The 22,917-nt window shown below is 46.0% G+C and overlaps 1 protein-coding gene across 3 annotated transcripts in view; it reads left to right on the forward strand.

Moving 5' to 3' along the window:
• Positions 1–4,803: 4,803 nt before the first annotated feature.
• The window catches only part of LOC137323948 (neuropilin-2-like), a 124,564-nt gene continuing 106,450 nt past the window's right edge, over positions 4,804–22,917 (forward strand). For 2 of the 3 annotated variants that reach the window (XR_010963475.1, XM_067988094.1), the window contains exon 1: positions 4,804–5,666. Coding sequence is in view for 2 of the 3 variants with exons in the window: in XM_067988094.1 (XP_067844195.1) it covers positions 5,588–5,666 (79 nt within the window). In the remaining variant the exon portion in view is untranslated. The remainder of the gene's footprint in view (positions 5,667–22,917) is intronic. The other variant, XM_067988093.1, reaches the window with a different exon arrangement.

Here is a 22,917-nt window from a genome sequence, read left to right on the forward strand (position 1 = left end):
TCCAGGTATATCATGGTGAAATAGTCCAGGTATATCACTGTGTTATAGTCCAGGTAAATCACTCTGTTATAGTCCAGTTATATCACGGTGTAATAGTGCAGGCATATCACGGTGTAATAGTCCAGGTGAATCACTATGTTATAGTCCAGGTAAATCACGGTGTAATAGTCCAGGTATATCACTGTGTTGTAGTCCAGGTAAATCACGGTGTTATGGTCCAGGTATATCACGGTGTTATACTCCAGGTAAATCACTGTGTAATAGTCCAGGTATATCACGGTGTTATAGTCCAGGTAAATCACGGTGTTATAGTCCAGGTATATCACGGTGTTATAGTCCAGGTAAATCACTGTGTAATAGTCCAGGTAAATCACGGTGTTATAGTCCAGGTATATCACTGTGTTATAGTCCATGTATATCACGGTGTAATAGTCCAGGTAAATCACGGTGTAATAGTCCAGGTAAATCACTGTGTTATAGTCCAGGTAAATCACGGTGTAATAGTCCGGGTATATCACGGTTTAATAGTCCAGGTAAATCACGGTGTTATAGTCCAGGTAAATCACGGTGTTATAGTCCAGGTATATCACGGTGTTATAGTCCAGGTAAATCACTGTGTAATAGTCCAGGTAAATCACGGTGTTATAGCGCAGGTATATCACAGTGTTATAGTCCAGGTAAATCACGGTGTTATAGTCCAGGTATATCACAGTGTTATAGTCCAGGTATATCACTGTGTTATAGTCCAGGTAAATCACTATGTTATAGTCCAGGTATATCACGGTGAAATAGTCCAGGTAAATCACGGTGTTATAGTCCAGGTATATCACGGTTTAATAGTCCAGGTAAATCACTATGTTATAGTCCAGGTAAATCACTGTGTAATAGTCCAGGTATATCATGGTTTAATAGTCCAGGTAAATCACGGTGTAATAGTTCAGGTATATCACGGTTTAATAGTTCAGGTAAATCACTGTGTTATAGTCCAGGTAAATCACGGTGTTATAGTCCAGGTAAATCACGGTGTAATAGTCCAGTTAAATCACGGTGTAATAGTTCAGGTATATCACGGTTTAATAGTTCAGGTATATCACAGTGTTATAGTCCAGGTAAATCATGGTGTTATAGTCCAGGTATATCACGGTTTAATAGTCCAGGTAAATCACTATGTTATAGTCCAGGTAAATCACTGTGTAATAGTCCAGGTATATCATGGTTTAATAGTCCAGGTAAATCACGGTGTAATAGTTCAGGTATATCACGGTTTAATAGTTCAGGTAAATCACTGTGTTATAGTCCAGGTAAATCACGGTGTAATAGTCCAGGTATATCACGGTGTTATAGTCCAGGTAAATCACGGTGTAATAGTTCAGGTATATCACGGTGTAATAGTTCAGGTATATCACGGTTTAATAGTTCAGGTAAATCACTGTGTTATAGTCCAGGTAAATCACGGTGTTATAGTCCAGGTAAATCACGGTGTAATAGTTCAGGTATATCACGGTTTAATAGTTCAGGTAAATCACTGTGTTATAGTCCAGGTAAATCACGGTGTTATAGTCCAGGTAAATCACGGTGTTATAGTCCAGGTATATCACGGTGTTATAGTCCAGGTATATCACGGTGTTATAGTCCAGGTAAATCACGGTGAAATAGTCCAGGTAAATCACGGTGTTATAGTCCAGGTATATCACGGTGTTATAGTCCAGGTAAATCACGGTGAAATAGTCCAGGTATATCACGGTGAAATAGTCCAGGTATATCACGGTGAAATAGTCCAGGTAAATCACTGTGTTATAGTCCAGGTATATCACAGTGTTATAGTCCAGGTAAATCACTGTGTTATAGTCCAGGTATATCACAGTGTTATAGTCCAGGTAAATCACTGTGTTATAGTCCAGGTATATCACAGTGTTATAGTCCAGGTAAATCACTGTGTTATAGTCCAGGTATATCACGGTGTTATACTCCAGGTAAATCATGGTGTTATAGTCCAGGTATATCACAGTGTTATAGTCCAGGTAAATCACTGTGTTATAGTCCAGGTATATCACGGTGTTATAGTCCAGGTAAATCACTGTGTTATAGTCCAGGTAAATTACTGTGTAATAGTCCAGGTAAATCACGGTGTTATAGTCCAGGTAAATCACGGTGTTATAGTCCAGGTAAATCACTGTGTTATAGTCCAGGTAAATCACTGTGTTATAGTCCAGGTAAATCACGGTGTTATAGTCCAGGTAAATCACGGTGTTATAGTCCAGATAAATCACTGTGTTATAGTCCAGGTAAATCACTGTGTTATAGTCCAGGTAAATCACTGTGTTATAGTCCAGGTAAATCACAGTGTTATAGTCCAGGTAAATCACGGTGTTATAGTCCAGGTATATCACAGTGTTATAGTCCAGGTAAATCACTGTGTTATAGTCCAGGTAAATCACTGTGTTATAGTCCAGGTATATCACTGTGTTATAGTCCAGGTAAATCACGGTGTTATAGTCCAGGTATATCACAGTGTTATAGTCCAGGTAAATCACTGTGTTATAGTCCAGGTAAATCACGGTGAAATAGTCCAGGTATATCACTGTGTTATAATCCAGGTATATCACGGTAAACTGTCCGTTTAATTCTAGGTGTACAACTGTTTTGCATTAAATCCAGTACCAAATCGGTGGGTATAACTACAGTTTACATCTCCGTTTGTTATTATGGGCTACCCATTTACAGAGCACCAGTACATTTGCAAATCTTTGTGTTTTTATTTAAATTCCCCATTTACAGGTGAACGTCCCTTTAAGACCCCCAGCAGCTCCAGGCCTCGGTCAGTTTACCGTGTAGTGCGAGATTACATCACTGAGAGATTTAGATGTGGGCGAGAATATCACACTGTCCATAGGCCACTACTAATATTGGCAATATTGAGTTCAAATAAAACATCACGACGGCAGAACGTGCCACCCGGAATTATTTAAACACATCGACTTGGGGTTTGCATTAAACAGGTCGGTTTGCGCAGTAACTGCGACCGTGAGATGGATAGTGTGATGCCTCCCATGGTCCATCTGCCTCCCAGCGCCGCCCAGGAGAGAGCCGGAAAGAGAGCCCCGCCAGTTAGTAGCTCCCGGACTGTCCCTGGAGAAGGTGGGACCCAGTGTATGTTTTTAAAAAAAATAAAAATCCACGAGGCCACACAACGCGCCGGTTTCTCTGTTTTAACTCTTCGCGCTCTCTCTTCCCATCCCCAAAAATATAAACAAATGGGCATTTCGAGAAACGCAGACCAATTGATCCGCGCAGGACCATTGACTGGGGATTTGCTTCACGGTTTCTAGCGGGTGACTCTGGTGAGGAATACAGTTCGCGGCGACGTCCTTTTCTCACGGATTACATATGTCACGGCATAAGGATCGCTTTCATCAGTTGCACGGCAGTACAGCATTGCATAGCCCCCTCTCTCTGTGATATATATAATGCTGCGAGAGAGGGAATCTGTATGTATATAGATATATAACGAGAGAATATATATATATATATATAGTGAGAATGTATTTTTATATATAGCGGGAGAGGGAGAATGTTTGTATACATAAAGAATGTATATATATAGTGAGAGAGAATGTATATTACATAGAATGTACAGCACAGAAACTGGCCATTCGGCCCAACTGGTCCATGCTGGTGTTTATGCTCCACACGAGTCTCCTCCCACTCCTCTTCATCTAACCCTATCAGCATTTCCTTCTATTCCTTTCTCCCTCATGTGTTTATCTAGCTTCCACTTAAATGCATTTATACTAGTCTGAGAATGTACATATACATAGTGAGAGCATGTGTATGTATGTATAGTGAGAATATTTGTATGTATATGGTGAGAGTATATATAGTGAGAATGTGTGTATATCATAAGAGAATGTGTGTATATAGTGAGAGAATGTATATATAGCAAGAGAATATATAGAGAGAATATGTATATATACGAAGAATGTGTATATATAGTGAGAATGTGTGTATATATACCTATAGCGAGCGAGAGAATGTGTGTACATATAGCAAGAATGTGCGTATATATAATGTGTATATATAGTGAGAGCGTGAATGTGTATTTATATAGTTAAAATGTGTATGTATATATATATAGTGAGAGATGTGTGTGCGTATATATAGAGAAAAATATATAGTGAGAGAAAATATATATAGAGATAGAGAATGTATACATATATGTATGTAGTGTGTGAGTGTACAGCGTTTGCCTTTTACTTAGAGCTTTTTCTACTAACTTGATCGCGAAGTGTTTTAATCCCTAAATTATTGATATATTTGAACGGAAACACATTTTACAATCCGAGTTTCTCTCGTTGTGCTACAAAAGCCCCTGTGAAAAGAAAAAGGAATCTTGATTCGCCGCTGAACATGATGGAAATTGCTGTGTAAATTGGCCGATTCCTGAGATCGGTCTGTTGCGTCTCCCCTGCCGTGTGGAATCAAATAACTTTTATGTCACTTTATTACTGATAATGGGAGCGTGTTATTGCAAAAAAAAAGCACAACAAATACCTGCAAACACACAAAATAAATTCAAATTGTTGCACAAAAAACGTGAGTCCTCGCGGTCTGAATCCTTTGCTAAAGGCAGAAAAAACCCACTTTATTAGAAGATTTTGGTCAGGTTTTTTTAAGTGTAGGGGTGACGATTCTTATTGTGGGTGTGGGTGTGTGTGACCCGGAGCGTATTTTTCTGCTCGGTAATAGTCGGGCTCGCTTTAATCGCGGCTCTGGGAGGGCGTGTGCGTGTAATGCGATAGTCCCCGTTTTTTTTTATGCTTTCGCCATCCCCATGCGTGCAGAACAGTCCGAGGGAAGGAAGGGAAGAGGCAAGAGAGAGAGAGAGAGAGCGCTTAGAGGAGCAGGAGAGCAGATGCGATAGATCTGTTAACGCTCCCCAAGAAATACAAAAGTGGGGCACCGCACTTTTCAGGGGAGAACTCTCTCTCACTCTCTCAACTTGTGAAATCCGAGTCTATTTTGGTACTTGAGAGCTGAGTTTTAAGGAGGTTTGTGTGGATGAGAGCGAGTTGTTTCCTGAGGACTCTGTATTTATAAAGGTGCAGTCAATTTCAGTAGCACTGTCGACCCAGCCCCACTTGTAGGGTCTCTCTGTGTCTCTCTCTGTTATTGAGAGCTTTGGGAGTGTTTCCTTGTTGTTTGGACTGCGTTTTATTTGGTGTTAGATCATCCCCAAGGATGTAACAGGGAGAGAGAGAGAGACAGGAAACCTTCAAACCGGCTATCAGAGAGGAAGTGACACCATCCCAGGCTTAAAGACAAGAGGACACATTTTTCGTTCTGTAATTGTTTTTGAAGAGAGAGAGAAATTGTAGCCTGGAAAGAAAAGACGAGAGGCAGGAGGAGAGAGAAGCGTGTGAGAGAGATAAATCGCTCACCTCAGCACAGTGGGACAAGGAGACAGCCCGGGAGCGCACGGAACATAACGGGACAAAATTATACCAGGAGAGATCAGAAGTGGAATTTACAAAACAAACAACTGCCCCTCCGGGGAAACAGGAGCTTGCGAGGGAGGCGAGGACAGGAGATGTTCGGGGAAATGGGCTCCACCGTGCTCCTTTGGATCACTTGCTGTTGCTTTTTCAAACTTGGCGTTGGACAGAACGGTAAGGAATGATTTCCTCCTCCTCCCCCCCCCCCAAAAAAAAAACTTTCCACGACTGAAAGGAGTTCCTGCAAACAGGGAAAGGATTTAATGTTTAATAATTCTCCTTCTGTACCATTTAATGTCTCCTATTCGCTACTTCACAGGATTCTGGTATCAGGTGTTTATTAGGAGTTTATACAAATTACCACATTATAATTTTTTTCATTACTATAAAAGCGTTTCTGTTCCCTCCCTGCCGACCTCTAGAAAGAGAAGCGGCAGATGTGGAATTTGGCGGGTGTTAAGAACACATCTGGATTAAATAAAAAGCGTTTTTTAAAGAGAGAAAACAGAATAGGAAAGAAATCAGACGGGCGGTTACCCCGACTCTTCAAATCCAAAACAACAAGATGCGTTTCTGGACAGCTCGGTCCGTGTCGGCGGTGTTTGTAACTGTTTCACGGGCGAGCCCGGGAGAGGGGAGCGGGACTTGGTTTCCTGCTACAGGTAGAAGCGACTTGAAGAAGGGAGGAGGAGGAATGGGCCGGCGGCACAAGGCAACGTTTCCCTCTTATGAGGAAAAAAAAATCCAATTTCGCAGAATTTTATTTTGGGAATAAATGGGTTGGAAAACTAAGAGACTGGCTCCCGGCCCCCTCTCTCTGTCTGTCTCTGTCTCACTCTCTGACTCTGTGTGTGTCTCTGTCTCGCTCTCTCTGACTCACTCTCACTCTCTTTCACTCTCTCTCTCACTGTCTGTCTCTCCCTGTCTCCATCTCTCTTTCTGTGTGTCTCTGCCCATCTGTCTGTCTCTCGTCTCTGTCAATCAGCCTGTTTCTCTCGCTATCTTTCTGACTGCCTCTCCGTCTCTCACTGTCTGTGTTTCTCTCTCTCTGCCTCTCACAATCTGTCTGACTCTCTCTCTGACTCTGTATGTCTTTCTCTCTCACTGTCTCTCTTTCTGTGTCTGTCTCTCTCTCTCTCCCTGTCTCTATCTGTCCGTCAGTCTCTCACTCTGTCTCTCTGTTCTGTTCTTCACTTCACTATCACGTACAGTTGGTGAGTTGGGAGATGGAAGTTATGAGTAAGAACATCTCACATTCTTTCCGTGTCCGTGGCTCTTTCATCGAACCGGAGCACCGCGGTACCGAACGAGCTATCGGGGGCTCGGTGTGTCGGGGAGCGGGGGCTCGGTGTGTCGGGGAGCGGGGGCTCGGTGTGTCGGGGAGCGGGGGCTCGGTGAGGTTAGTTTCACACAGAGATACCAGTCTGTTGTAACAGATATTGGTCGCCCTCACGGCTATTTCGGGCAATGATGTTTAATCCGGGTCTAAATCTGTTCCAATCGTCTATTCATTCTTTAATCCCAATATTACTGGGATCCCTCCCCCCCCCCCCCTCCTCCAGCTCGGTGTAAAGGGACAGAAATGCCCCTGTTCCAGTGCAGCGACTGAGCTCCTTCTCCCCGCCCGGCCTGTTAGTGTCACCGTTCCCCGCTCTCAATCCTGATGCAGCAGCGCCCCTTCCGACCACTCACAGCCCCCAAGAGCAGAGTCCGACCAACCAGCCGGGAGAGTGACCGTCCCGGGGACCAGCCGAGAGACTGACCAGTCCGGGGTTCCAGCGCCAGACTGACCAGTCCGAGGTTCCAGTGCCAGACTGACCAGTCCGAGGTTCCAGCACCAGACTGACCAGTCAGAGGTTCCAGCGCCAGACTGACCATCCCCGGGTTCCAGCGCCAGACTGACCAGTCCGGGGTTCCAGCGCCAGACTGACCATCCCCGGGTTCCAGCGCCAGACTGACCAGTCCGGGGTTCCAGCGCCAGACTGACCATCCCTGGGTTCCAGCCCCAGATTGACCATCCCGGGGTTCCAGCGCCAGATTGACCATCCCGGGGTTCCAGCGCCAGACTGACCATCCCTGGGTTCCAGCCCCAGATTGACCATCCCGGGGTTCCAGCGCCAGATTGACCATCCCGGGGTTCCAGCGCCAGATTGACCATCCCGGGGTTCCAGCGCCAGACTGACCAGTCCGGGGTTCCAGCGCCAGACTGACCATCCCTGGGTTCCAGCCCCAGACTGACCATCCCTGGGTTCCAGCCCCAGACTGACCATCCCCGGGTTCCAGCCCCAGACTGACCATCCCCGGGTTCCAGCCCCAGACTGACCATCCCCGGGTTCCAGCGCCAGATTGACCATCCCCGGGTTCCAGCGCCAGACTGACCATCCCCGGGTTCCAGCGCCAGACTGACCAGCCCGGGGTTCCAGCGCCAGATTGACCATCCCCGGGTTCCAGCGCCAGACTGACCATCCCCGGGTTCCAGCGCCAGACTGACCAGCCCGGGGTTCCAGCGCCAGACTGACCATCCCCGGGTTCCAGCGCCAGACTGACCATCCCGGGGTTCCAGCGCCAGACTGACCATCCCCGGGGTTCCAGCGCCAGACTGACCATCCCGGGGTTCCAGCCCTGTTCGGTTCCAGACACTGGTTCCAGCCCCCGTTAATATCCGTCCTTCACACACACAACTCTGTGCGTTGCTCCTCTGAACTTCATTTGTACTTTAATGCATTAAATCCACTCACGTCCCATCTACCTGTCTTTGCATTTGGAAGGCTGGTTCAGTTTGAGATCTAACAAAACTTAACTGGCGCCTGGGAAATTTAATTTGTTTAATTTAATTTCTAATCCGCGTGTCCAGAAAGCAGATAGGATCTCCAGGCTTTGAGTGAAGGTATCTCACAGGTACACCTGTCTGTCTAACCAGGGCAGTGGTCAACAGGTCCGTGTATTTTTCACCATTGTAGGCATTTTTAAACAACTATCCCCGCTATCCCTCAGAGTTGATCGCCTCGTAGCACATTCGTCTTTCAAAATATAAGTTCTAAATCCACTAATATTGCAATTGCTAACTCCGACCTTTTGGTGTGGTCCTAAACGGCGCCATCTCAAGTATTTACACGGGTTCTGACTTCAGAAGCCAGTGTGGAGAAATCAACAGTAAACTGGACAGATGGGTGCAGGCAGGGTATTGAGTTCAAATCAGCCCGTGAGAATTTGAATTAAGTTTTTTAAAAAATTGTAAAAACCAATATAGGTGACCATGAAGCTCTCGGATTGTGGTAAAAACTCCAACTGGTGCCCTCCTGTCCTTTAGGGAAGGAGGCCCGTTGTCCTTACCCTGTCTGGCCTACATGAGATGGATTCAGTGTGTGTATGGAGGAGATGGATAAAGTGTATATGATGGAGATGGATACAGTGTGTATGAAGGAGATGGATACAGTGTGTATGGAGGAGATGGATATAGTGTGTGTATGGAGGAGATGGATACAGTGTGTATGGAGGAGATGGATATAGTGTGTGTATGGAGGAGATGGACACAGTGTGTATGGAGGAGATGGATACAATGTGTATGATGGAGATGGATACAATGTGTATGGAGGAGATGGACACAGTGTGTATGGAGGAGATGGACACAGTGTGTATGGAGGAGATGGACACAGTGTGTATGGAGGAGATGGATACAATGTGTATGGAGGAGATGGATACAATGTGTATGATGGAGATGGATACAATGTGTATGGAGGAGATGGACACAGTGTGTATGGAGGAGATGGACACAGTGTGTATGGAGGAGATGGATACAATGTGTATGATGGAGATGGATACAATGTGTATGGAGGAGATGGACACAGTGTGTATGGAGGAGATGGACACAGTGTGTATGGAGGAGATGGACACAGTGTGTATGGAGGAGATGGATACAATGTGTATGATGGAGATGGATACAATGTGTATGGAGGAGATGGACACAGTGTGTATGGAGGAGATGGACACAGTGTGTATGGAGGAGATGGATACAATGTGTATGGAGGAGATGGATACAATGTGTATGATGGAGATGGATACAATGTGTATGGAGGAGATGGACACAGTGTGTATGGAGGAGATGGACACAGTGTGTATGGAGGAGATGGACACAGTGTGTATGGAGGAGATGGATACAGTGTGTATGGAGGAGATGGACACAGTGTGTATGGAGGAGATGGATACAGAGTGTATGGAGGAGATGGACACAGTGTGTATGGAGGAGATGGACACAGTGTGTATGGAGGAGATGGATACAGTGTGTATGGAGGAGATGGACACAGTGTGTATGGAGGAGATGGACACAGTGTGTATGGAGGAGATGGACACAGTGTGTATGGAGGAGATGGACGCAGTGTGTATGGAGGAGATGGATACAATGTGTATGATGGAGATGGATACAATGTGTATGATGGGATGGACACAGTGTGTATGGAGGAGATGGACACAGTGTGTATGGAGGAGATGGATAAAGTGTATATGATGGGATGGACACAGTGTGTATGGAGGAGATGGACACAGTGTGTATGGAGGAGATGGACACAGTGTGTATGGAGGAGATGGACGCAGTGTGTATGGAGGAGATGGATACAATGTGTATGATGGAGATGGATACAATGTGTATGATGGGATGGACACAGTGTGTATGGAGGAGATGGACACAGTGTGTATGGAGGAGATGGACACAGTGTGTATGGAGGAGATGGACGCAGTGTGTATGGAGGAGATGGATACAATGTGTATGGAGGAGATGGACACAGTGTGTATGGAGGAGATGGATACAATGTGTATGGAGGAGATGGATACAATGTGTATGGAGGAGATGGATACAGTGTGTATGGAGGAGATGGACACAGTGTGTATGGAGGAGATGGACACAGTGTGTATGGAGGAGATGGACACAGTGTGTATGGAGGAGATGGATACAGTGTGTATGGAGGAGATGGACACAGTGTGTATGGAGGAGATGGACGCAGTGTGTATGGAGGAGATGGACACAGTGTGTATGGAGGAGATGGACGCAGTGTGTATGGAGGAGATGGATACAGTGTGTATGATGGAGATGGATACAATGTGTATGATGGGATGGACACAGTGTGTATGGAGGAGATGGACACAGTGTGTATGGAGGAGATGGATACAGTGTGTATGATGGAGATGGATACAATGTGTATGATGGGATGGACACAGTGTGTATGGAGGAGATGGACACAGTGTGTATGGAGGAGATGGATACAGTGTGTATGATGGAGATGGATACAATGTGTATGATGGGATGGACACAGTGTGTATGGAGGAGATGGACACAGTGTGTATGGAGGAGATGGACACAGTGTGTATGGAGGAGATGGACACAGTGTGTATGGAGGAGATGGACACAGTGTGTATGGAGGAGATGGACACAGTGTGTATGGAGGAGATGGATACAATGTGTATGGAGGAGATGGATACAATGTGTATGGAGGAGATGGACACAGTGTGTATGGAGGAGATGGACACAGTGTGTATGGAGGAGATGGACGCAGTGTGTATGGAGGAGATGGATACAGTGTGTATGATGGAGATGGATACAATGTGTATGATGGGATGGACACAGTGTGTATGGAGGAGATGGACACAGTGTGTATGGAGGAGATGGACACAGTGTGTATGGAGGAGATGGACACAGTGTGTATGGAGGAGATGGACACAGTGTGTATGGAGGAGATGGACACAGTGTGTATGGAGGAGATGGACACAGTGTGTATGGAGGAGATGGATACAATGTGTATGGAGGAGATGGATACAATGTGTATGGAGGAGATGGATACAGTGTGTATGGAGGAGATGGATACAGTGTGTATGGAGGAGATGGACACAGTGTGTATGGAGGAGATGGACACAGTGTGTATGGAGGAGATGGACACAGTGTGTATGGAGGAGATGGATACAGTGTGTATGGAGGAGATGGACACAGTGTGTATGGAGGAGATGGACGCAGTGTGTATGGAGGAGATGGATACAGTGTGTATGATGGAGATGGATACAATGTGTATGATGGGATGGACACAGTGTGTATGGAGGAGATGGACACAGTGTGTATGGAGGAGATGGACACAGTGTGTATGGAGGAGATGGACACAGTGTGTATGGAGGAGATGGACGCAGTGTGTATGGAGGAGATGGATACAATGTGTATGATGGGATGGACACAGTGTGTATGGAGGAGATGGACACAGTGAGTATGGAGGAGATGGACACAGTGTGTATGGAGGAGATGGACACAGTGTGTATGGAGGAGATGGACACAGTGTGTATGGAGGAGATGGACACAGTGTGTATGGAGGAGATGGACACAGTGTGTATGGAGGAGATGGACACAGTGTGTATGGAGGAGATGGACACAGTGTGTATGATGGAGATGGATACAATGTGTGTATGGAGAAGAGGAGATTGATACAGTGTGGGTATGGAGGAGAGGAGATTGATATAGTGTGTATGGACGAGATGGATACAGAGATGGATACAGTGTGGATATGGAGGAGATGGATACAGTGTGTATGATGGGATGGACACAGTGTGTATGATGGAGTTGGATACAGTGTGTATGATGGAGATGGATACAGTGAGTTTATGGAGGAGATGGATACAGTGTGTATGGAGGAGATGGACACAGTGAGTATGGAGGAGATGGACGCAGTGTGTATGGAGGAGATGGATACAGTGTGTATGGAGGAGATGGATACAATGTGTATGGAGGAGATGGATACAGTGTGTATGGAGGAGATGGATACAGTGTGTATGGAGGAGATGGACACAATGTGTATGGAGGAGATGGACGCAGTGTGTATATGGATGCTATGTGTGTATGTAGGAGATGCATACAGTATATATGGAGGAAATGGATGCTGTGTATATGGAGGAGATGGATACAATGTGTGTACAGAGAAGAGGAGATTGATACAGTGTGTGTATGGAGGAGATAGATACAGTGTATATGGAGGAGATGGATACAGTGAGTGTATGGAGGAGGTGAATGCATTGTATATGGAAACAATGGAAATAGTGAGTGTAGTCAGTCTAATCAAGGGAAGCATCACTGATTCTGTACTCACCTGACATACAAAGGCACTTTCCAGTAGCAGTCACTGGAGCTGGACGATCTGTTGATTTTCCTCTCTCTGGCCCTTGGGTGTCAAGGCCAACTATAGCATGCCAGTTTCATGGTGGCTGAGACCAACTTATCATAGACCAGCGATCTACCCTGAGACCTTCTGGTCTGTATGGCTCAGCTACTCAGTGGCTTAACCAAGGGGATAGTCGTGTATGTGTTCTTTGTATCTGTGGAGATGCTGTGTGAGCACTTGTACAGTGTGTAGGACATCATGGTGAGTTGTCCATTTTAGCATCCAAAGATTAAGCATAGGCCAGAGTTCTCTCCTGTTAATGTGCCTGGAAACTGGCATTCATGGAGAAATACAGACATCATCTTGAACAATGGCATGCCCTGTTCTCTTTATAAACTGTAGCACATGAGATCATTAACACGCTTAATTTGTAATATTCCAAGAAGTTCCATTTCCAGGTGATTCATAACCTAAATTAGAGAGTATCCTTCCATCCATCTCTGTGGTTTGGTCACTCTTGTGCATTCCATGTTGGCATCATGCGTTCCTTGAGGATTCGCCTCTTAGTTAATGTGATAGTTGCTTCAGCTCTGATACCACTTCATAAGCATTAGGCAGTAGTTTCACCTGCACTAGCTTCCCTGGATTTTCTTCTCTTGTTCCTTCTAAGCTCCAGCTACCCTGTTCTTTGCATTCTTAATCCGCCGTGCATTGTCACCTTGAAATCAAGTCTCATCGCACATTGTTTCTTTCCCAGGGTCACAGAACGGTGGAGCTCCTTACCTCCCTCTAACTTTTCCTACCTTTATTCAGGCTCTTAAAACTCACGCTTGGTGGTGCCTAATCACCACTTCCTGATTCACACCATCTTCACTCTTTTCTAGCTTACTGGTGCCCTGCACTGGAGGCTGCAGTTAGGTTTCTTCGTATAAGAAAGAAAGACTTGCATTTATATGGCACCTTTCATGACCTCAGGATATCCCAAAGAATTTTACAGCCAATTAGGTACTTTTGAAGTGTAGTCACTGCTGTAATGCAAGGAGACATGGCAGCCAATTTGCTCACAGCAAGCTCCCACAAACAGCAATGTGATAATGACCAGATAATCTGCTTTAGTGATGTTGGAGGACTCCCCTGCTCTTCTTCGAATAGTGCCATGGGATCTTTTACGTCCACCTGAGAGGGCAGACAGGTTTAACGTCTCATTGGAAAGATGGCACCTCTGACAGTACGGCACTCCCTCTGTGTTGCACTGGAGTGTCGGCCTAGATTTTGTGCCCAAGTCTCTAGATTGGGACCTGAAGCCACCAACCTTCTGACTCAGAGAGCATGGAGTGCCCGAGCAGGTCGTTACCCTTAGCGTAGCAGGCAACTTGCTACCATCCCTGCCAGTGCTGTGCAGACCTCCCTCAGCATTTGCCCCACCCTGGGAGTGGTGGGCTATCGATGGAAGGGTGGTGCTGTTTTTCTTCCAGTGTAATTTAACAGTGAATAAAAAGAAGTTATGAAACAAGAGACTTCTTTTCTCTCTCTCTATTTCCTCACTAATGATGAAATGATCCGCTACCTTTTTTGGGCTGTGTTTAGTTTACAAAGGAAATGTTTAAAACTGCACAGGGATATTTTGGTGCGAAACCAGTCATTTGCTGGGAGCTGTGCCTAAGTGAGTGGGTTCATGGCTCAGGATCAGTGCATTTTTTAAGCTTAGTCTCCGGCCCATCAAAATGAGACACTTTCACACTCAGTGTCGGCACCAAGTTCTCTCAGGTCTGTTATAGCACAGGCCGGACACAGATTAAAGCTTGCTCTATGCTGCCATAATAAAGAAAAACTTAGAAAGACAGACTTGTATTTATATAGTGCCTTTCATAACCTCAGGACGTCTCAAAGCATTTTACAGCCAATATAAGTACTTATGAAATATAGTCACTGTTGTAATGTAGGAAATTTGGCAGCCAAGTTGTGCACAGCAAGGTCCCACAAACAGCAATGTGATAATGACCAGGTAATCTGTTTTAGTGATGTTGGTTGAGGGATAATGTGTGTCCGTGTGGTGAAGGTTCTCCCACAGTGCTGTTAGGAAGGGAGTTTCAGGATTTTGACCCAGCGACGATGGAGGAACGGCGATATATTTCCAAGTCTGGATGGTGTGTGACTTGGAGGGGAACGTGCAGGTGGTGTTGTTCCCATGTGCCTGCTGCCCTTGTCCTTCCGGGTGGTAGAGGTCACAGGTTGGGGAGGCGCTGTCGAAGAAGTCTTGGCGAGTTGCTGCAGTGCATCCTGTGGATGGTGCACACTGCAGCCACGGTACGCCGGTGGTGAAGGCAGTGAATGTTTATGGTGGTGAATGGGGTGACAATCAAGGATGAGGTCGAGCTTCTTCAGTGTTGTTGGAGGCACGGGATGCTGGGCAAATGAATGGTGCTAGCTGCTCATTATCGTGAGGAAATAATTTTTAAATTGGGGTCCAGCACATTACAATGCAAATTTAATGAGTTATATTGACGCACAAGTTAGTCACCCTGCCTTTAGGCCACACCCCAAACTTTAGCCACTGTATTTCCCTTTCAAGGAAAAAAAACTTCACTATAAGCTGCACCCACAACACAAACTGATGAGGCTTATATATGAGTCAATATGGTATATGACGCCATTGATGACTCCAGTCTTAAATTCAAATGACCCAGAAAGCCGGTTAATAACAGATCCTGAACAAATGGGCTGTAATCAGGATGGTATAAACTGTCTGATTCTAATTGCAGCATTTCCTGCTCTTCCTTTTCCCTCTCCCCCCCGACACACACACACACACACACACACACAGCAGTGATCAGTGTATGTGTTTGATGGTCATTCGATAGTGTGTGAGTCTAGTGTAACCACTGGAGAGATTGGGATCAGTAAGTTGTTTTCCTTTTTAAAACTATAGCCGACCTGTCTGCAGTTTTGGAAATCCTTCTGTGGCCACAGGACTCTTTGCCAGAGTCACATCCAAGCATCTTCCCAGCCTGCAGCCCAATCAAACATAATTATTCGAAAAAAAATGACCCCTGGGTTTCTTTCATGATCTTTCAGTGGGTAGCACTCTCACCTCTGAGTCAGAAAGATTGTGGGTTCCAGAGACTTGAGCTCATAATCTAGGCCAATACTCCCAGTGCTGCACTGTTGGAGGTGCCGTCTTTCAGATGCAACATTAAACCGAGGCCCTGTCTGCCCTTTCAGGTGGACTTAAAAGAGCCCAAGACACCATATTGAAGAAAAACAGGTGAGTTTTACCCAGTGATCTGGTCAATATTTATCCCTTGACCAGTATCACTAAAAAAAACAATTATCTGGTCATTGTCACTGTTTGTGGGACCTTGCTGTGTGTAAATTGGCTGCCATGTTTCCTACATCACAACGGGTGGCTACACTTCAAAAGTACTTCATTGGCTGTAAAGTGCTTTGGGATGTCCTGAGGTTGTGAAAGACACTTTATAAATGCAAGTCTTTCGTTCTTTATGTATGAGCTTAGGCAGTGAGTGTTGGCAGGGCTTTCTGCAGTGGGGAACACAGTACCTGACTCCAACCTTGTGGCACCACACGGTGCCTTTTAAAAAGGAGGAAAGTTGTATCAGCGAAGGCTTGAAAACCCCTGTATCTTGGGAACTTTTTCAACACAATGAAGGAAACACTTCTTCACACAAAGGGTAATGAAAATCTGGAACTCTCTCCCCAAAAAAGCTGTTGAGGCTGGGGGTCAATTGAAAATTTCAAAACTGAGATTGACAGATTTTTGTTAGGCAAGGGTATTAAGGGTTACGGCAGCAAGGAGGATAGATGGAGTTAAGATACAGATCAGCCATGATCTAATTGAATGGTGGAACAGGCTTGAAGGGCTGAATGGCCTACTCCAGTTCCTATATTCCTATAATAGAACAAACGCCCAATTTAAAAGATCAGATCACTGGGACTCCTGGAAGCGATTGGAAATCAGTTATTAGCTGCAATAAATAAGAGAAGTGTTTTAAGTACGAACAATGTGGCCATGGGAACAAGGCCATAGTTCTCTCTACGGCCTGCCTGACATGTTATTTGGTAGTTGGACTCTGCCAGTCCAACGTTATCCAGGGTCAAGTACGATGCCAAATATGGTGAGGCAGTTAGTTTATTATGTTTGGTTTTACACCTCGCACCATGGAAACGGGGAAATCGGGTCACCTGCGGGGGCAGGGACGCTGTCCTGCTGAATGGACGAGCTTTGTCTGAAGTCAGATTCGCCCAACAAAAAGGGCGGGATTCTTTAGTCTCTATTTAAAGTAAAGCAGACTTCTTCTTTTAACTATCGGGTGCGGTGCATAAATCTGTGTTCAGACACTCCCGGAAACCAACACTTAATGGAGACTGACCATCTTTCTCCCCATCTCTCCCGAAGGCGCCGATTCACCCGGTTCAAAAGGCAATGACCGTCCATCCTCTGATACTCGGGCCAAATGTCCACTCTTCGTGCCTGAACCTTGAGGGTGAGCATTAAGAGGCTGCTCGGTTGTGGAGGCATCACAGCCTGGTCCAATGCAATGTCCAACACATGCACATCCCAGAAGGTGTCACCGGGTGGCGATCAAGAGCAGGATCACTGGATGATATTCCCCGCCCCCCCCGACCTTCCCCCACCCACCTCCTAGCCTAACGACACCAAGGTCCACTGTAGCATCCACTCCACCCAAGCTGAGATCAACTAACCCAGCACAAATTGAACCTGGACCTCCTGATCTGTATGGCTCAGTATTACATCTAGCATTGTAGTTGCCCACTCAGCCACTGCGGGGAGCCACAAGCAAGTAGTGCTTACTGTGGCTTGCTAACAGACGTCTGTGGGCAGTGGAAGGGAGAGTGCTGCTAAGTAACATCACAAAGCACAGACTCAGATTTACTAATCCTCCAGGATTTTACGTCGGCCTCTTAACTTTGCCCCCCGCTGCTATTGAAATCTGCAGAATCCTCCTTCAGCACACTGGTTTGTTCATAAAATGGAACAGCAACTTAACACTGGGCAAAATGATGTCCATTGGTGAGCAGTCCAAGATTGCGATGTCACAAGATGACATTCTTGTTTTCAAATCCCCCCGTGGCCTCGCCCCTCCCTTTCTCTGTAACCTCCTCCAGCCCTACAACCCTCCGAGATCTCTGCGCTCCTCCAATTCTGGCCTCTTGGGCATCCCTGATTTTCATCACCCCACCATTGGCGGCCGTGCCTAGGCACTAAGGTCTGAAATTCCCTTCCTAAACTTCTCCATCTCTCTCTCCTCCTTTAAGACGCTCCTTAAAACCGACCTCTTTGACCAAGCTTTTGGTCACCTGTCCTAATATCTCCTTATGTGACTCAGTGTCAAATTTTGTCTGATAATGTTGCAGTGAAGTGTCTTGGGACGTTTTACTACGTTAAAGGCGCTATATAAATGCAAGTTGTTGTTGTAGCGTCCAGGGTCAAAACAAGTGAAAAGGATCCCCCTTTTTTTAATATATAGGTAACTGTAACTCAAAGTTATATTTAAACAATCAGTGAGAGGCTCCCCTGATACTTTAACTAATAAATTCACTACACAATATGCTACTGAACCATACAGATCAGGAAAGTCCCAGGTGCGATCCCCAGCCTGTAACGAGCTAATTGAGGGGGAGTTAGGGGGTTGTTACAATTGACATAGGCTAGGGAGGGGAATAATCAGCCCTGATTGCCAGCGACTGCTCGAGTGGAAAGTGTGAGGGCAGCATCAGTCGAATAGCTGCCTGTCACTCGCCGTCTAGGTTAAATACCCGAAGAATGGCCACTTGTGTGAGGTACAGATGGGTGGAGAAGCCTTATTCCAGAACTAGCCTTCAGAAGAGAATGTGGTGGTGGGGGTAGGGGGGTAAACAGTAGAATTGTTTATCTTTGTCTTAAGCTGGTTTGGTCCTGTGTCAGTTTCGTGTTCAGGGAGACCTGTGTCTGTGAGCCGGGACCAGGTGTTTACACTGTTAAATCTGCTTGAAGGTTAAAGGGAGATTTAATAGAGATGTTCAAAATTCTGTGGGGTTTTGATCGAGTCGATAGGGTGGAACTGTTTCCACTGGTGGGAGGGTCGGTAACCAGAGGACACAGATTTAAGATAATTGGCAAAAGAAGCAGAGGGGAGATGAGGAGAAATTTCTTTACTCAGTGAGTTATTTTGATTTGGAATTCACTGCCTGAAAGGGCGGTGGAAGCAGATTCAATAATAACTTTCAAAAGGGAATTGTATAAATACGTGAAAAGGAAAAAAATGCTAGGCTATGGGGAAAGAGCAGGGAGTGGGACTGATTGGATAGCTCTTTCAAAGAGCCGGCATAATAGACCAAATGGCCTTCTTCTGTACTGTGTGATTTTATCCATCTTCCAATATTAGAATTGTACCCCTACTCCTTTAGTGTGCAGGGAATAACTTTGCATGAACAAGGGAACCAGTCACATTCATCCAAGAATGCAAATGTCTTCCGATATATCCTTGGGTTCTGAGGTGGTTTTAATATTGCCAAGACCCTAATTCATCTGGATAGGAAGAGCAGTCGCTCTGATAGTCCCAGAGAGCACCTAAGAGGGCAGGCGGGGACTTGGTGTTAGCAGCTCATCTGATAGACAGCACTACTCTCACAGTGCTGTGCTCCCTCAGTACTGCACTGGGAGTGTCAGCCTGGATTATGTACTCTAGTCTCTGGAGTTGGGGCTTGAACCTATGATCTTTTGACTCAGAGGTGAGAGTGCTACCAACTGAGCCACAGTTGGCACTGCCGTGGGCCTTTTTCTGAAACCCCTTTGGATAGTGCTGAAAGCCTCTCCCATGTCAGCCAGCAGATTCTCCACATGAATTATGGGGCTCTTCCTGCAGTCAGTCCCTCGCTAAAACTCCCAAATCCACATGGTTTTACTTTGAAGTCTTCTTAAGATGTCTGGGAGTTTCCATCAAGCAAATGCTTTCACCTTCCCGAGGAGAAAACAAACATATTTCATTCTAACAGCTGCTGCAGTCTGTCTCCAGCCTGTGTGATGTCAGTCCAGATCCAGGTTGGGGAAACTTCTTCTTCAAAAAAAAGTACTTGTCGACTGCCAAGTTGGACTCCCTCTTAAACTCATTTGGGCTCCCCTGACAGTGTGATAAAGACCAGGAAGGGCCCAGGTCCTTTCCCTCATCGGTTGCTCTCAGCCGAGGCGGGTGTTGCCACTTTTTCTTGGAGGGGCAGAGGATCAGAGCTGACTGTGGTGCCCCCCACGGTTGAATACCTTGGCAACATTCAGCGACCAGCCTCTCCCCAATGGAACAGCAGTTGGGTGGAGGGGGTTGGGGGAGGATGGGTGAATCTTACCAGAGTCTTGAAATAGGCCTAACTCTGTTGTTATTAGTTAAATTTACAATCATATTTAAGATCGGAGAGGAATTTTCCAGATTATTTTTACCCTTATTGGCCCTGGGTTTTTCTCTGTTTTTTTTGCCTCTCCCAGGAGATTACATGGCGGGGGCTGGTGGGGGGGGGGGGAATGGGGGGAGTGCGGGGTGGGAAATGTCTAGTCACGATGCTCCAGCCAGCATGAGTGTGGGGCAGGCTTGATGGACCAGTTGGTCTTTTCCTGCCCGTCATTTTCATATGTTTGTAAACTATCAACATCATGAAATGATACAGCACAGGAGGAGGCCATTCGGCCCACTGTGCCTATGCCGGCTCTTTGAAAGCGATATCCAATTAGTCCCACTCTCCTGCTTTTTCCCCTTAGCCCTGCAAATTTTGCCCTTCATGTATACATTCAATTCCCTTTTGAAAGTTATTATTGAACCTGTTTCCACCACCCTTTCAGGCAGTGCGTTCCAGATCATAACAACTCACTGAGTAAAAGCATCCTCATCTCCCCGTCATTCATTATGAATGATTAGAACACATTGATACACAGTTATCCAGCTCCAACTTCTTAAATTGTAATTTCTATGTGTTTTTTTTAGAAATTCCTTCTGAAATGTTTTCTGTTCCCAAACCAACATCCTTTTCCTTGTTCTAATGAATCTAACAGTACTGGGAGAGTTCTTGCTCGATGAGTGAGTAGAAACGGAAAATCTCTCAAAGTGTTTCTTGGTCCTTGCCTGACTCGTTCTCTCCCGTTACCCGGCTCATTCCAAAGGTCTCCCCCCTCCGTTTTTTTTTCTTTTTTTGTGGACGCCAAAATTGTCATAATGTTTCTGGTTGGGGTTCTACATGGCCAGCATTTCAGTGCCGTGCCAAGTCGAAATGCATGACCTGTGTGCGACCCATTTCGTGACGGGAATGCCGCTCGATTCTTAAAAAGCGAAAGAGAAAAAGTTGGCCAAGCACGGTTCGAGGACACTGCCCCTTTAACTAACCACTGTTAACCTGTCGTGCATCCCCCACTTCCTTCCCTCCACCATTGGCGGCCGTACCTTCGGCTGCCTAGGTCCTAAGCTCTGGAAATCCCTCCCTACACCTCTCCACCTCTCTCTCTTCCTTTAAGACACTCCTTAAAACCCACCTCTTTGACAAAGCGTTTGGTCACCCGTCCTAATATCTCCTTCTTTGCTTCTCTGTCAATTGTTTAGTCCGATTATGCTCTTGTGATGCACCTTGGGACATTTTACTACGTTATAGGCGCTGTATAACTGCGAGTTTTTTGTTGTTCAATAAGCACTTGTTCCCTTTGAGCAGTCTTCATCACCTACTGTCAGCCCCTTTGCCAATAATGTTCTGCGCGATGTCTCTGAGTTCAAGCATGTAACAAAATAAGAGCAGACCGTGAGTTGGGGCCATCTGAAACCATTTATACATTTTTGTCAAATCTTCCATCACAGTTACGAGCAGCTGAGCATCGGAAAAGTTGTGCAAACATTTCAGTGTGAATTCCTGGGGGAGTGAATAACATGTGCGGGACAGGGTTTGACTGCAGCGGTCAATTTAAAGACAACTTAAGCTCCACTTACTTAAGGGAGGAGAGCATGCGTTTGTCTGATCAGATACATCTTTCTGGAACTTCAGTTATGTAGAGAGACTGGAGAAGATGGGATTGTTCTCCTGAGAGCAGAGAAGGTTAAGGGGAGATTTAATAGAGGTGTTCAAAATTATGAAGGGTTTTGATAGAGTAGATAGGGAGGAACTGTTTCCAGTGGCAGAACAGTCAGTAACCAGTGGACACGGTTTTAAAATAATTGGCAAAAGAACCAGGGGGGAGATGAAGAGAATTGTTTTTAAGCAGCGAGTTGTTATGATCTGGAATGCATTCCCTGAAAGAGTGGTGGAAGCAGATTCAGTGGTAACTTTCAAAAGGGAATTGGATAAATACTTGAAATGGAAACATTTACAGAGCTACAGAAAAGATCAGTGGAGTGGGACTAATTGGACAGCTCTTTCAAAGAGCTGGCACTAGCACAATGGGCTGAATGGCCTCCTTCTGTGCTATATGATTCTATGATTCCCTGTCTGTAGTGAGCTCCACAGCACTGATAGCCCTGTCTGTAGTGAGCCCCTCAGTACTCATACTTCTGTCTGTAGTGAGATCTCAGCACTGATATCCCTGTCTGTAGTGAGATCTCCGTACTGATAGCCCTGTCTGTAGTGAGATCTCAGCACTGATATCCCTGTCTGTAGTGAGATCTCAGCACTGATATCCCTGTCTGTAGTGAGATCTCAGCACTGATAGCCCTGTCTGTAGTGAGATCTCAGCACTGATATCCCTGTCTGCAGTGAGATCTCAGCACTGATATCCCTGTCTGTAGTGAGGTCTCAGCACCGTTTCCCCAGTCTGTAGTGAGATCTCAGCACCGTTTCCCCTGTCTGTAGTGAGGTCTCAGCACCGTTTCCCCTGTCTGTAGTGAGATCTCAGCACCGTTTCCCCTGTCTGTAGTGAGATCTCAGCACCGTTTCCCCTGTCTGTAGTGAGATCTCAGCACCGTTTCCCCTGTCTGTAGTGAGGTCTCAGCACCGTTTCCCCTGTCTGCAGTGAGACCTCAGCACCGTTTCCCCTGTCTGTAGTGAGATCTCAGCACCGTTTCCCCTGTCTGTAGTGAGGTCTCAGCACCGTTTCCCCTGTCTGTAGTGAGGTCTCAGCACCGTTTCCCCTGTCTGCAGTGAGACCTCAGCACCGTTTCCCCTGTCTGTAGTGAGACCTCAGCACCGTTTCCCCTGTCTGCAGTGAGACCTCAGCACCGTTTCCCCTGTCTGCAGTGAGACCTCAGCACCGTTTCCCCTGTCTGTAGTGAGGTCTCAGCACCGTTTCCCCTGTCTGCAGTGAGACCTCAGCACCGTTT

Source organism: Heptranchias perlo, chromosome 7 (genome assembly GCF_035084215.1).
Source record: "Heptranchias perlo isolate sHepPer1 chromosome 7, sHepPer1.hap1, whole genome shotgun sequence".
Classification (NCBI taxonomy): Eukaryota; Metazoa; Chordata; class Chondrichthyes; order Hexanchiformes; family Hexanchidae; genus Heptranchias; species Heptranchias perlo.